General features: G+C 42.9%; 1 protein-coding gene across 1 annotated transcript; it reads right to left on the bottom strand.

The window, feature by feature from the left end:
- Positions 1–9,708: 9,708 nt before the first annotated feature.
- Positions 9,709–10,907, bottom strand: LOC124280874 (hepatitis A virus cellular receptor 1-like). Its single transcript, XM_046716863.1, has 2 exons — positions 10,889–10,907; positions 9,709–10,775 (listed from the first exon to the last, which is right to left on the bottom strand). The coding sequence occupies exons 1-2, from the start codon at positions 10,905–10,907 to the stop codon at positions 9,709–9,711; spliced, it is 1,086 nt and encodes a 361-aa protein (XP_046572819.1).
- Positions 10,908–14,753: the final 3,846 nt, after the last annotated feature.

Here is a 14,753-nt window from a genome sequence, read left to right as displayed (position 1 = left end):
GAGCTCTATCATTGTTATGTGATATGGCTTCACAGAACAACACAAATGTACTACTTTGTGTTGGAAACTGTATTTGACATACTACTTCAATGATACATTGATTCATGAAACAGAACAGAAATCACAGCAAGATAAGCCTCAGTACAGTAGCTTATTTATTAATTTATTAACGTACAACAGGCGAAATAACTCAGTCCAATTGGAAATGTGGCTCGTCAATGGTATGCGTGTAAGCACAGATAATATCAAAACATACACGTCGGAACAGTCAAAATTAAGAAATTGTTGAATATGAAATATTACTTTTCATTTGTAATTCTTTTAACATAAACAGTATTGTGATTGCTTTAACTGTATTGAAATATACTAGGCACATAAAGAAACTGTGCTTACAAAAATTTAAAATCTAAATTTATCAAACCTGTGTAGACACATAAGGATTTAAACTCGGAGATTAGTGACATGTATCCAACATGCATGCATGTGTCACGTTCCGTGACGTCAGTGGGTACGTCCTTGAGACGTGCAATACGTTGTTGCACGTGCATTCCGGGAAAGAGAAACAGAGCAAATGAATGCCACACAATACTGTCACTTTGGAAAGCTCAACCCCTGCCCTTGCGATCGTTCAAAAAATTAAACGGCTATTGAAACGCATAGCATGACAAGGCTCACGTCTGCACAACGTCATGAGGCCATTGGGATGGTCCGTGGGGGAATGTCTCAACGACAAGTGGCTGCACATTTCCACTGCCACCGGAACACAATTTCTGCACTGGTGAGACGCTACCAGAACACAAATGACGTCATCGATCGGCCACGTTCTGGACGTCTACGTGTAACAACGCCAAGACAGGACAGATGGATAAGGGTGTCCCATCTTCGCCACAGGTTTCAGACTGCAGTGATGACTGCCCGAACCATCCCAGGACTTCGCCGTATCCATCCCAACACAGTTCGACAACGTTTACGTCATCACGGGATCAGACCACGACGTCCCGCCATACGGCCTATCCTGACACAACGTCATCGACAAGCTCGCCGAATGTGGTGCCGAAATCATGTCCGCAGACCCTTGTTTTGGTGGAGAAATGTTGTTTTACAGATGAGTCCAGGTTTAACATTCCCCATAGTGATGGACGCCAACGTGCCTATAGACTCGTGGGAGAACGTTATGCACAGGCCTGTGTCTTTGAGAGGAATCGCTTTGGTGGTGGTTCCGTGATGATTTGGGTAGGAATAACAGCACGCCAAAGAACTCCTTCGGTGATTGTTCAGGGCAACTTAACTGGTGTGGGCTACAGGGATCAGATTCTTCGACCTGTGGCAATTCCTTTCTGCAACGTCATGGCCCTGGGTTAACATTCCAACAGGACAATGCCCGCCCTCACACGGCAAGGGTTGCTATGGATTTCTTGCAACACCACAACGTTGACTTACTGCCTTGGCCTGCATATTCACCGGATCTCTCCCCGATAGAGCATGTTTGGGACCAGATGGATCGACGTCTACGCCGTCTTCCTCATCCACCAGATAACGTCCTTGACCTTGCAACAGAACTTGAGAGAATCTGGCGTGACATCCCACAAGCCTTCCTTGCACGTTTGATAGGCTCTATGCGTCGTCGATGCACTGCTGTTCTCAATGCCGATGGTGGACATACCCGTTATTGAGCTTGTGACATGGTCGTTTGACCCCTGTCCCGCTTGTGGACTCATTGTGACGTCATTGTGATAGACTTTTCAATTGAAATTCTCCCGACTTGTTATGGTCTCATGATCCCTCCATTAAAGTTTATATGTACCTTTGACATTGTTATCGTACTTATCAACTGGGATAATATTTTGACAATGCACAGTTTCTTTATGTGGCTAGTATATGTCTTGTCAATCATATTGACATTCGCCAATAACCACTTCCAAATAAAATAAATAGTCTATGCTGCTTCAGAACAAATAAAGGTTAATTAGGGAGCCCCAACTGGGTAATTAAGGAAAGAAGTCAATACACTGTCACTTCCTGCCCAGGACGCCACACGTCACCACTCAGGAGCTAAGGGCCTTGTCAAACCTTCTAACAAAGGGGAAAAAAGCATCAAAACTGTGTTTTTATTCTACGTGACACTCGGTATGTCGTCATAGTATTCATAGTTGAATAAATTCTATCGTGGGCAACCCCACACTTGAGAGGTGTACCTACCCAGGTTCGCACGTTTCGTTTTAATATGTTGTGATCAATTTTTTGTAATTCCCGTCTGCCCGTCACGGCTTTTCTTCGCCCGAGGTTTTAGGGAGGGCCCGCTGAGTGAGTCTATTATAATAATTGTATTTTTATTGTGTTGTTTAACGAGCAGGACATGGAGTGCTGTTATCATGAATGTTATCATATATTAGTGGGATGCATTGATAGTAATGAAAACTTATAAGAAGATATTGTACCTCAACATACAAACCTATCCCGATAGCTCTCATCGTCACTCTCACGTCAATCCATTGTGACTGTTGCAGTCCTCCTATACATCCTTTATATATAAGCAAGTTGGGTTTTTTAATTTAGGATTTATTATTGCTAAACACATATTTAACCGAGGTGAAGAAGGGGATCTCCAATTGCCTGTTCGCTGCATTAAACACCTGCAAATTTATTCCATGTATGCTTTTGCTCTCATAAGTTAGACATCCCATTTGTCAGACACGCCAATTATCAGACAACTTTGGATCAATCAGGCGTGACTGCGATTACAAACCTATTTTACCCACTGACGTAATAGACCTATCCCATAGACTAACGAGATGTTTTCATATTAGTGGTTAGTGGTATATTTTAACACTAATTATGAGTTTGTTACGTTTTGTGCAGAAATACTTTGATCAGAATAGTAATGTTTATTGACTTCGTTGCCGGGTACTCGAGTATCCGTCAGAGCCCTAGTAACAATCACTCCCTCTTCATGTTTAAAATAGCACAAACATGGCGACTGTGTGTAAGTTTTTCACAAGTCCTGTAACAATCACTCCCTCTTCATGTTTAAAATAGCACAAACATGGCGACTGTGTGTAAGTTTTTCACAACTTGATTTTATTAGCAGGATGGGACAGAGATAGGGTGTTACTGGACATAGTGACAAACAAACAGCCATTGAAAAATCTGACACAGGCGATGAACCGGGTTTCAACTGGTCTTCAGTAACCCACGCTTGTCGTAAGAGGCGACTACAACTGCAGCTCCAAATACAACTGCAAGTACAAGTACAAGTACAACTACAAATGCAACTACAATTCTAGCACGACATTGTGTGATACTCGATTCTGATTGGCTGAGAGCTCGTCAAAACCGTACTTAAATGGCAGTTTAAGACCGCTAATTAAAGTGACCGATTCACTGCGTATGAATACAATGAACTCGTTGACCCTTTTGTTGTAAACAAACATGTCGGACATCGGCAGCATCTTTGATGTTTTTGCAGTATAAACTGTACTTTTTTTTATATATGTATGCTACTTGTTACAGGTACTACAACTACAACTCTACAAGTACAAGTACAAACACAAACACAACTACAAAGACAAATACAAATACAGCTACAACTCTACAACTACAACTACAACTCTACAAGTACAAATACAACTACAAATACAACTACAACTACACAACTACAAAACTACAACTCTACAAGTACAACAACAAATACAACAACAAATACAACTACAAATACAACAACAAATACAACTACAAATACAACTACAAATACAACTACAAATACAACTAAAACTCTACAAATACAACTTTACAAGTACAAAAATCAATCACCCTGAAATAAAAATAAGAAGTCTAAGTCTAATATACATTATCCTACCTCATATAAGAATGTCAGTCTCTGATTGGTTCACGTAACCTTGAACAAATTAGCATGTATACCTCGGTGCACGTTCATACACAGCCCAAGAGGGTTATAATCTTTGCAAGGAAGAATAAATCATTTATACGGTTACAGCCCGGGAAAGCCACATTTAAGAAAAACAGACTTGAAAATGGTGTGGCTCAACTGGCAATGAGCATGGTTGAGTGATCGTAAGAATGTGGCTCTCCCGGCAATGCGCTATTAGCTAATCAATGTTACCGTAAGTAATATGGTTATCAAACATTGAAATATTCATCATGTAAAATCAAGAAATCCAGTTGAATTGTTCCTGGAGAAAGGTTCTGATCACGCAAGCTAGCCGCCTCACGTAGGTACTCAAACACCTTTTACGAATTATTTATGATTATACAACCAATTATTTCTTTGAAGCATTTTAACTTATGGGAGGGTCAAAGGAATTCAAGGTTTTATCCTTTTCTGATAACTGTTTGAGATAAGAGCTATAATTGTTGCCGTAGTTATTGTGTTTACATTCATTCTAAAAACTCAAAAAACACAATTTAGAAGAATGACCACTACACAAATATACTTTTAAACAACCACATATGAGATGCCTAACAACACTCTCCATTTAGTAGCTGTTTTTAAGCAAGGTTTATGACTACATTTTCCAAAATTTGTATTTTTGCCGCCGTTGCGGTAATGACATTTTGATTTAAAGTTGAAACGTAACAATACATTTTATGGAAAATTCTTGTTCAAAGTTCTCTGCTGATGCAATATACCAATCATACAAACCAAAGTAGTTGACATGAAGACATAAAAAAATACAAATAAAATTTCTTAAGAGCAAAAGCTATAATTGCCCTTTTCCATAGAATGACCCACTAGCATGTATAATTTTATCTCAGAACAGATTCTATGTATAGGAATTAAGATAATCTACAATAAAAGCAGAGAATGCAAATTAAAGAACAAAATAAACATAAACAGATTAATGTTATCATATGGTAGCTAAAAAACTTCAACGATAATAAAGAAACCGCCCATCATATGTTAACTAAACAAACAAAGTAAAGTCACTAAAACGCTTTTAATCCATTGTGATCAATGAGTGAGTGAGTTTAGTTTTACGCCGCACTCACCAATATTCCAGTTATATGGCGACGGTCTGTAAACAATCGAGTCTGGACCAGACAATCCAGTGATCAACAGAATGTGCATCGATCTACGCAATTGGGAACTGATGACATGTGTCAACCAAGTCAGCGAGCCTGACCACCCGATCAAGTTTGTCGCCTCTTACGACAAGCATGGGTTTCTGAAGATCAACTGCTTGGAAAATTAATCCAAGCACATACACCTAATGTAACAACTAATGAACACAAAACAACTTGAAATAATAAATCTAACACTATATTCCTAAAAACTATATGTGTGGCAGATTCAACTTTGTGTTGTATATATAGTATTGTGAATAAACATGTGAATCTTTTTAAAGTTGGTTGTCATATTTTGATGAGATATACAATTTCAATAAATACACTATATCTAACCATTTTATCAATTGTTCTATACTCAACACTCAACACTCAATATCAGCCATCAAAACATCGATCGAATCTTAAGAGTAATCTATTTCAGCAGTACTAATTTACACTGCATACTTTTCTTACTGCAATCTCCCCCAAAGCGTGTCCCTTGGTTAGGCTAGTGTGGAGGTTCAATTTTCTGTGTTCATCCAAGCGTAGCATAAGGTATTAAGGTATTTAAAAGGTTAATTTCATCTTGTCCTTTGGTCAGTATCATACGTGGTTGTCGTCGCACATGTAATGGTTTTTCATATTCATTGGGATCGAGATCAAGGTGATCTGGACGGTGTTTCTAAGCATGGTGTTTCTACCTCCCCCAGAACAAAATGGGTGACACCCCCACCCCACCCCCATTTAAAATCATCACACACACAGTCATAAATTATGAACGGTCCCTAAGATGATGTAGACATCCTGCAGATGACGTAGACATGTGAATGCAGTAGCTCAGGTCATACCAACCAGGCTCGTTTTTCTATTGCATACGCAATAAAAGTCCATCGCCGCACTCCCCAATGGCGGAAAGATTTCCGCCCGTAACCCCCGTTTTTTTAGCATTAGTGAGTTCGTATCCGCTCGGATGCGTACTTACACTAACCCTAACCCTAACCCCAAACGACCCCAACCCAACCCAACCCATCCCCACGTCACCATATCATAGAAGATGTCAGGGCCCGGAAAGGTGTTTAACTCTTATACATATCACTTCACTTACTGAAAAGTCATGACTGAATAATTCTTGAAGACTCCATGAAGCTTATGTTCATGATATATTAGTCATCACCATAAAGTAGCAAGTTGCATCATTTTACATTGGATATGACATGTGTCAACCAAGTTTCTAACTAAAAAAAAACCAAAACAAAAGAAAAAACAACAAATAAACAAAACACAACAACAACAAAAGAACAACAACAAAAAAACAGACAACCATGTTATGCTTATCTGCGAGGACAACCTGAATAGGAAAATCTGAAAAATGACTCTTATCAATTTTTCGATGAGCGGTCGTTGGTAGTGTTCACATGGTCAGTACTTATCGGGTGTGTCATTGGCGGATTCAGGTGGTTGTGTGTGGGTTGTGTGTGTGTGTGTGTTTGAGGGGGTTCGAACCCCTTTTTGAAAATGACTAAAGACCACATTGAAGGTAAAGTTTTGCATTGGCAGAGCCGGGGGTGAGGGTGGAGGTGGGCGTGGGGGGTTGGTTTCAGGGTGTCATCCTGTGCACTCATGCATGTCTGACACCTCATGTAGACCACTGGCACTCATGCATGTCTGACACCTCATGTAGACCACTGGCACCTCATGTGTCGATGAGAGAGCTCAATATCTGAGGAAGGAACTGGCTGAGTTCTTGCTGCGTATTTGGAAGATCCGGATGATGTACTACACGTCGCTCCACTCCATCCAAATCAGGGGATCTTCCGGGGCAGGGTAACACATTAACACTGTTCTGATTACGATACTGCTCCACAACTGCACTCTCCCACCCAGAGTTCCATGTGGCCAGCATAGTACCTCTGCCACAGGCCAGAGAGTTTAAACGGTTTGGCTAAAGTGGGGATTGAAGAACCTCCTCCTTATCAAAGGTTCTGACTTGCTTATTGGTACTGATGTGACTAGGGAAAATGACTGCCTGGTTCTGTTGTTTATCATGAGCCTAGCATTTTAGAAAGTACTGAATATATTGAAAAAGACATTCTACTTATCTTTCCTCCCAGGGTTGTTACTCGTGCCAATCTAGCACATTTCTTCTGAGGATGATTTCAGCCATAAGCTGGCTGTAACTTCGTTCTCCTGGCCTGTCTAACGTTTCGAGAGAAAGTACTCAAAATTCTGACAATTTGGCTGTTGAGGAACCAGTTCTGGGTAGAGGCGACTGGTTCAGTTACAGGGACCCAGTTGTCAGTGTTCTTGCCGATTGGACACTCTCTTGTAGACGCTGACACAGTTCCAGTCTGTTATCATTTCAAGGATAGCTTTTTGATGAGGAAATAGAGTGATTGAGTACGGTTTCACGCTGCTTTTAGCAATATTCCAGCAACATCACGGCGGGGGACACCAGAAATGGGCTTCACACATTGTACCCATGTGTGGAATTGAACCCGGGTCTTCAGCGTGACGAGAAGATGCTTTAACCATCAGGCAGCGCCATCACCTAGATGAGGAAGTGGAGGCAGATGCACCCGCTGATAATGAATGGAAGGTTTTTCATCGATTGTTTTTCCAATTTCCTGTCGAAAACATGTTTTGAGTCTGGCACAGTTGGCAGGTGATTTGGTGTGAAATTGTGAGAAAAACTTGTGAGAAACATCAACTAATTGATGACGTTGGCCCGCACAAGACGGAGGTGCGGCCGCTTGTTAACGAGACATTTACAGCTGATGCTTTCTTTTGAGAAGCCATTGCTAGAAAAAAATCTTAATTTCCAAGTTAAGCAGTCGATGAAAGTCACAATTCCCGCGAATTTATAAAAAATGTGCAGATTTCCAAGCATTAAAAATCAGAGGGCTTGCTTCGACCACACCCCGTTTTGTGCGGACCTATCGTCATCCTTTTTTGACCAGATCGTTTAGTTCAGGGTCAAAATAGTTGAGCGTGATACAGTGAGTGAGTGAGTGAGTGAGTTGCGTTTTACGCCGCACTCAGCAATTTTCCAGCTATATGGTGGCGGTGATCTGCAAATAATCGAGTCTGGACCAGACAATCCAGTAATCAACAGCATGTGCATCGATCTGCGCAATTGGGAACCGATAACATGTGTCTACCAAGTCTGACCACCCGATCCCGTTAGTCGCCTCTTACAAGCATGGGTAACTGAGGGACAATATTCTAACCCGGACCTTCACGGGTCTGATACAGTGTCAATGTATGACATTAGTTCTGGCACAAGTAACTGTTGTTAATTTTCCTTTGTACCTACCCATTGATGGTTCAATTCAAGGTATCTTCTCTTCCTAGGTGGTGGTCTGGCACCGTTTCGTTGCTGAAGAACAAATGCCTCTACCAGTCAATGGCCTTATAAATGTTGGGGTGGCTTTCGACCCAACACGATGCCACTTTACGATGCCACCCCTCTACATGATTTGTTGTTTTTGGACCTTCGGTTCTGAAATGGTTCCACATTTCACGGCCATGATCATCCTCCACCCAGTACGTAGTCACATAGACCTTGAAGAGATCGATGTTGTCGCCAAGAGTGTTTACTTGAATGTTTGCCATAGTGCAATGGAGAAACGAGCAAATCTCCATACTTTATAATACTTGTCGTTGGCATAGTTCCCTCCATTTAAATTCAGTTTGTAGCAAATGATATGAATATAGTTCACGAAGATCAAATATATTTGTTTATATTATCAGTTTTTCTTGTGAAATATGTTCACCGGTGGTCATGAGGTTGCTCTGATCGGCCCTGATTGGAGTGCTGGGATAACTTATGTCACAGCCAAAGCAGGGGTAACAAATTCACCCTGCACAATCACTGACCCGTAACTGTTAATCTCTTTTAATCCCCCCAGTGAGTTGGGTAAGTGGGAGTGAGCCTTTGTGACCAGATCGTTTAGTTGAGGGTCAAAATCGGTCTTCAATCGACTTGCAGAAATAACAATAAAGAATTGGTAGGTGTCATGAGTGGTGATCGATAGGCCAATCATCTATGATTATGTTTACATTAAATTTTAATCGATTGCATGCGATGGTTGCGTAGCGATCGGCAGAGCAGACCGGTGAGGTACACCGAAGCGTCCGGCCTTTTCATGATTTATTGTGCTGTGAAGCATTTCGAGTCAGGATCATCTCAAAACAATATTTTTGTAATCTTTACACTAAAAATACATTATAGTGAGTGAGTGAGTTATTATTTAACGTCACATCGGCAATATTTCAGCCATATCGTGACGAAAACAATTTATACAATAAAAAGTGAAATGAGAACATTTGACATTGAAATGGAATATATGTACATTATAAAAACCTGTCGACGAAGGACAGTAAAACAACTAGAATATCACAATTACAACTAAAACTAGTGTGGAGAGTTAAAACTAATAGCACTATTTGGACAATACAATATAAAAACAGGCCAACACCAGAAGGTAGATCACCATACTTAGGGACCATGGGGACTTACAGTACCTTGGCTACCTGCATGGACCCTAGTTGGATTTACACCATCCCTTCAGCTGCTGGCGATTGTAAGAAATGTTAGCCAAAATTGAAATGACAAGAATGCTACGTTTGAAAATCCTGGCAAGTTTAAATTGACTTTGAACATTTTGGGGATGATGGGAGGTTGTGGAGGTGGGTAGTAGATGTAGGTAGGTGGTGAGGTTGTGGAGGTAGGTAGATGTAGGTAGATGAGGAGGTTGTGGAGGTAGGTAGATGTAGGTAGATGGTGAGGTTGTGGAGGTAGGTAGATGTAGGTAGGTGGTGAGGTTGTGGAGGTAGGTAGATGTAGGTAGATGGTGAGGTTGTGGAGGTAGGTAGATGTAGGTAGGTGGTGAGGTTGTGGAGGTAGGTAGATGTAGGTAGGTGGTGAGGAGGTGGAGGTGTGGTAGATGTAGGTAGTGGTGAGGTTGTGGAGGAAGGTAGTGTAGGTAGGTGGTGAGGTTGTGGAGGTAGGTAGATGTAGGTAGATGAGGAGGTTGTGGAGGTAGGTAGATGTAGGTAGATGTGGTGAGGTTGTGGAGGTAGGTAGATGTAGGTAGATGAGGAGGTTGTGGAGGTAGGTAGATGTAGGTAGTGGAGGTAGATGTGGAAGTAGGAGGTTGTGGAGGTTGTGGAGGTAGATGTAGGTAGATAGGGAGGTTGTGGAGGTAGAGTAGATGTGGTGAGGTTGTAGGTAGGTAGGAGGTAGATGTAGGTAGGATGAAGTAGGTTGGTGGTAGGTGAGGTTGTGGAGAGGTAGATGAGGGAGAGTAGGGTGAGGTTGTGGAGGTAGGTAGATGTAGGTAGGTATATGAGGTTGTATGAGGTAGAGTAGATGTAGGTTGGAAGGTAGGTAGTAGGTAGATGTAGGTATGTGGTGAGGGAGGTAGATGAGGTAGATGTTGTGGAGGTAGGTAGATGGTTAGGTAGTGCAGGAGGTGTGGTGAGGTTGTGGAGGCAGGTGGTAGATGTAGGTAGATGAGGAGGTTGTGGAGGTAGGTAGTAGATGTAGGTAGATAAGAAGGTTGTGGAGGTAGGTAGATGTAGGTAGATGAGGAGGTTGTGGAGGTAGGTAGAGTGTGGAGGTAGGTAGATGTAGGTAGATGAGGAGGTTGTGGAGGTAGGTAGATGTAGGTAGATGAGGAGGTTTTGGAGGTAGGTAGATGAGGAGGTTGCTGGGGGTGGGTAGATGGAGTGGTTGTTGTCGATAGATGTTGCAGATGTTGTGTTTGTTAGATGTAAATAAATGAGGAGTGTAAGTGCCCAAGGGCAGGGCAATCAGTCTAGCCCCAAGTCGTATGTTGCATCACATATGTACTCACTAGTACTTTAAGAAAATGGCAACTCCATGTGGTATACGCTGACCATGTTTATTTCATCTGATGATGTTTTGTACAGATACAGTGGACCCCTCTGGGCAGCGAATATTTAGCGGATGTTTCTTGCAGATCTCAGTCTGAAAGCAAAAAAAGTCTTCACAAATATTAAGAGGTAATCATTGAGGAAATGTTCATGAACGTGGAAAACTTTAATTAAACACAACTATCAATTAAAAAAGCCACTAATATCCAATTACATCCAATCATAGCCATCACCATCTCCCTCGACTGCCCACCACCACCTCCCATCTACCTACATCTACCCACCACTACAACTTTCTCCTCAACCTACATCTACCCACCATTACAACTTCCCCCTCTACCTACATCTACCGACCACTACAACTTTCCCATCTACCTACATCTACCCACTACTACAAGTTGTCCCTCTACCTACATTTACCCACCACCACAACTTGCCCCTCTACCTACATCTACCCACCACCACAACTTGCCCCTCTACCTACATCTACCCACCACTACAAGTTGTCCCTCTACCTACATCTACCCACCACCACAACTTGCCCCTCTACCTACATCTACCCACCACCACAACTTGCCCCTCTACCTACATCTACAGACCACTACAAGTTGCTCCTCTACCTACATCTACCCACCACCACAACTTGCCCCTCTACCTACATCTACCCACCACCACAACTTGCCCCTCTACCTACATCCACCCACCACCACACACTTGCCAATCTACCTACATCTACCCGTCACTACAAGTTGCTCCTCAACCTACATCTACCCACCACCACAACTTCCCCATCTACCTACATCTACCCACCACCACAACTTCCCCATCTACCTACATCTACCCACCACCACAACTTCCCCATCTACCTACATCTACCCACCACCACAACTTTCGCCTCTACCTACATCCACCACCACAACTTGTCCTCTACCTACATCTACTCACCACCACAACTTTCGCCTCTACCTACATCTACCCACCACAGCACAACTGTCCCTCTACCTACATCTACCCACCACCACAACTTTCCCCATCTACCTACATCTACCCACCACCACAACTTTCCCCTCTACCTACATCTACCCACCACTACAAGTTGCTCCCTCTACCTACATCTACCCACCACCACAACTTGCCCCTCTACCTACATCTACCCACCACCACAACTTGCCCCTCTACCTACATCTACCCACCACCACAACTTTCGCCTCTACCTACATCTACCCACCACCACTACAACTTTCCCTCTACCTACATCTACCCACCACCACAACTTTCGCCTCTACTTACATCTACCCACCACCACAACTTTCGCCTCTACCTACATCTACCCATCACCACAACTTGGCCCTCTACCTACATCTACCCACCACTGCAAATTGTCCCCCTACCTACGTCTACCCACCACCACAACTCCCCCATCTACCTACGTCTACCCACCACTACAACTTCCCCATCTACCTACTTCTACCCACCATCACAACCTCATCATCTACCTACATCTACCTGCTGTGACAAGCTCCCTCCCGTGCTTATCTGGCCATCTCTACCCACTACCACACATCATACATCAACTAACACATCCATCTGTCAACGTACATTATATACATTACCACAGTCCCCTTAATTTACCTATCCAAAACATATTACCCATGGTGATAAGGAAGTGTTGAGTCTTAAAGTGTGATAATCATTGTGGGCAATTTAGAAAAGGTCGTTTTGGGGAGGATTTCCATAGGCAATAACTGCCTATGTATTCACTGAAGTCTTTAACGGATGTTCCAGCTGGATGACACTTACGGTGCCTCCGTCCGCATGGGCAGCAAGGCCTTCGCCCACACACAAAACATCTTAGGCACCTTCTAGCTGAACTCATCCAGAATGATCTCTGCTTCAGAAGAACCTCCCCTGCGCTGGAGCTGCTCCTTTCTATCGTATATGTCTCTATAGAAGGAAGAAACAGATAGAACTAGAACCTTGTACTGTACAAATGCTGCCTTGGACATGTTAATGTGACATATTTGATATCAAAGGGCCCATATCACCAAAGAGTGAGTGAGTGAGGTTTACGCCGCTTTTAGTTATATTCCAGCAATATCACGGCGGGGAACACCAGAAATGGGCTTCACACATTGTACCCATGTGGGGAATCGAACCCGGGTCTTCGGCGTGAAGATAGAACGCTTTGACCACTAGGCTACCCCGGCGCCCCCTATCACCAAAGAAAAAGTGCTAAATGTACGTATATTCTTCAAACAGAATATTTATAGGGTCCTTATACCCACTTTACACAGGACGGCGATCGTTCTACCTTCTTTGTGTTTTCTAAAATATTTAGAAAGCCTCTGAATGCTCGAAGAAGGCATGGAGAGGGCAGAATGATTGCGTAGGTCATACAGAGGTCGTACAAAGAAGGTACAGGCATCGCCATGGACGACACAGAACGCCATGGAACTATATACATGGGACTATATTGAAGTTGTTCAAAACAAACGCAGAGCGGTCGCCGAGGTGAAAGGACGCCATGTAATAGCTCCGTCAACCGGAGTGATGCCTCTGCCTTCTTTGCGCCTTCCTTGTGCGATCTTTGGCCTTCATCCGGTGACAGCGGCATCCCTTGAGCGCCCGTGGCAATGGCTGTGCCTTCTCTCTGCGTTCCTTCTGCCTTCTCTCTTCCTTCATCCTGCTTTCTCTCTGCCTTCCTTTCTGTTAATGTTGGGCTGACTGCATTATGTTTTCAGACTACCTATAAAGAGGCCTGGTACTGCTGATTTTCATAGAGTTTGCGAACTGCCGTCTCACCATGCAGCCAAAGAAGTACTCAACTAGACGAAGGGCCAAAACCCGCAAAGGTGCCTCTAAAACTACTGAAAACAGTGATCAACAGGAAAATGTTTCTGCTGATCATAATGATGGAGAGGCTACAACTTCTGATGAGCGGCCCTCTAATGTTGGTCATGAAATTGTACATGAATCAAACACTGATTCAGAGATGTCTGAAACTGTACCTACGAATACGAAAAAGCTGTATACATAAGCAGTTCATTGTTCATGCCTAATTGTGTCGCAATGAGATGGTTTCGCTTTGTCTGCTTGAATAAAATTGATGATAAAATGACAAAGCCACGTATTTATATACCCAGGATATACGGGATGCTGGACAGACCCCACAGATCACTGAAAGAATGCACAAGGAACGCCAAAGATTTCTGAAAGAATGTTCAAGGGTCAGCAAGAAGGCAGAAGCATTGCTGAATGGTCGCAGTTGGTTGCCGTTGGTTGCGTATGGTCGTACAGGGGAGGAAGAAGGAAGGCAGAAGGAAGGCAGAAGTGTCGCTTTAAGGACGCACAGGATGTTCGCAGATCGCCACGAAAATGCCGGAAACGTGCATTTTGGTCGTACAAGGAAGGCAGAATGATCGCCGGGGCAGTTACACAGAAACATGTTATGTTTTCTTGAAGTTTGCCAACCGTTGAGCGTCCCGGTCATTTTCGGAACGGTCGCGGCTCAGTGTAAAGGGAGCCATACATCACAGCATGCGATGGTCTCCTCTGACCTCTTTTTCAGAACATTCAGAGGACAACATTTTTTTAACACTTCTCAACTCGAAATTACGGTGCTTAAGCGACAGGGCAATCGGAATATGTCCTGTACGGCATTATTGTACTCATTTTTCGTTATAGAATTTAATAACGGTTGCCGAATTGTAGTATATATTGTTACCTTAGTTCTGATGATTATTTGTACATAGTCTAACCTCTGAGGAAGACGTTTATGAAATATCAAGGGT

The sequence above is a fragment of the Haliotis rubra genome, unplaced genomic scaffold (genome assembly GCF_003918875.1).
Source record: "Haliotis rubra isolate DU_JTF1 unplaced genomic scaffold, ASM391887v1 Scf275, whole genome shotgun sequence".
NCBI classification, from domain to species: Eukaryota; Metazoa; Mollusca; class Gastropoda; order Lepetellida; family Haliotidae; genus Haliotis; species Haliotis rubra.
The sequence above is the reverse complement of the archived record's forward strand: the minus strand, read 5'-3'. Positions and strand labels throughout refer to the sequence as shown.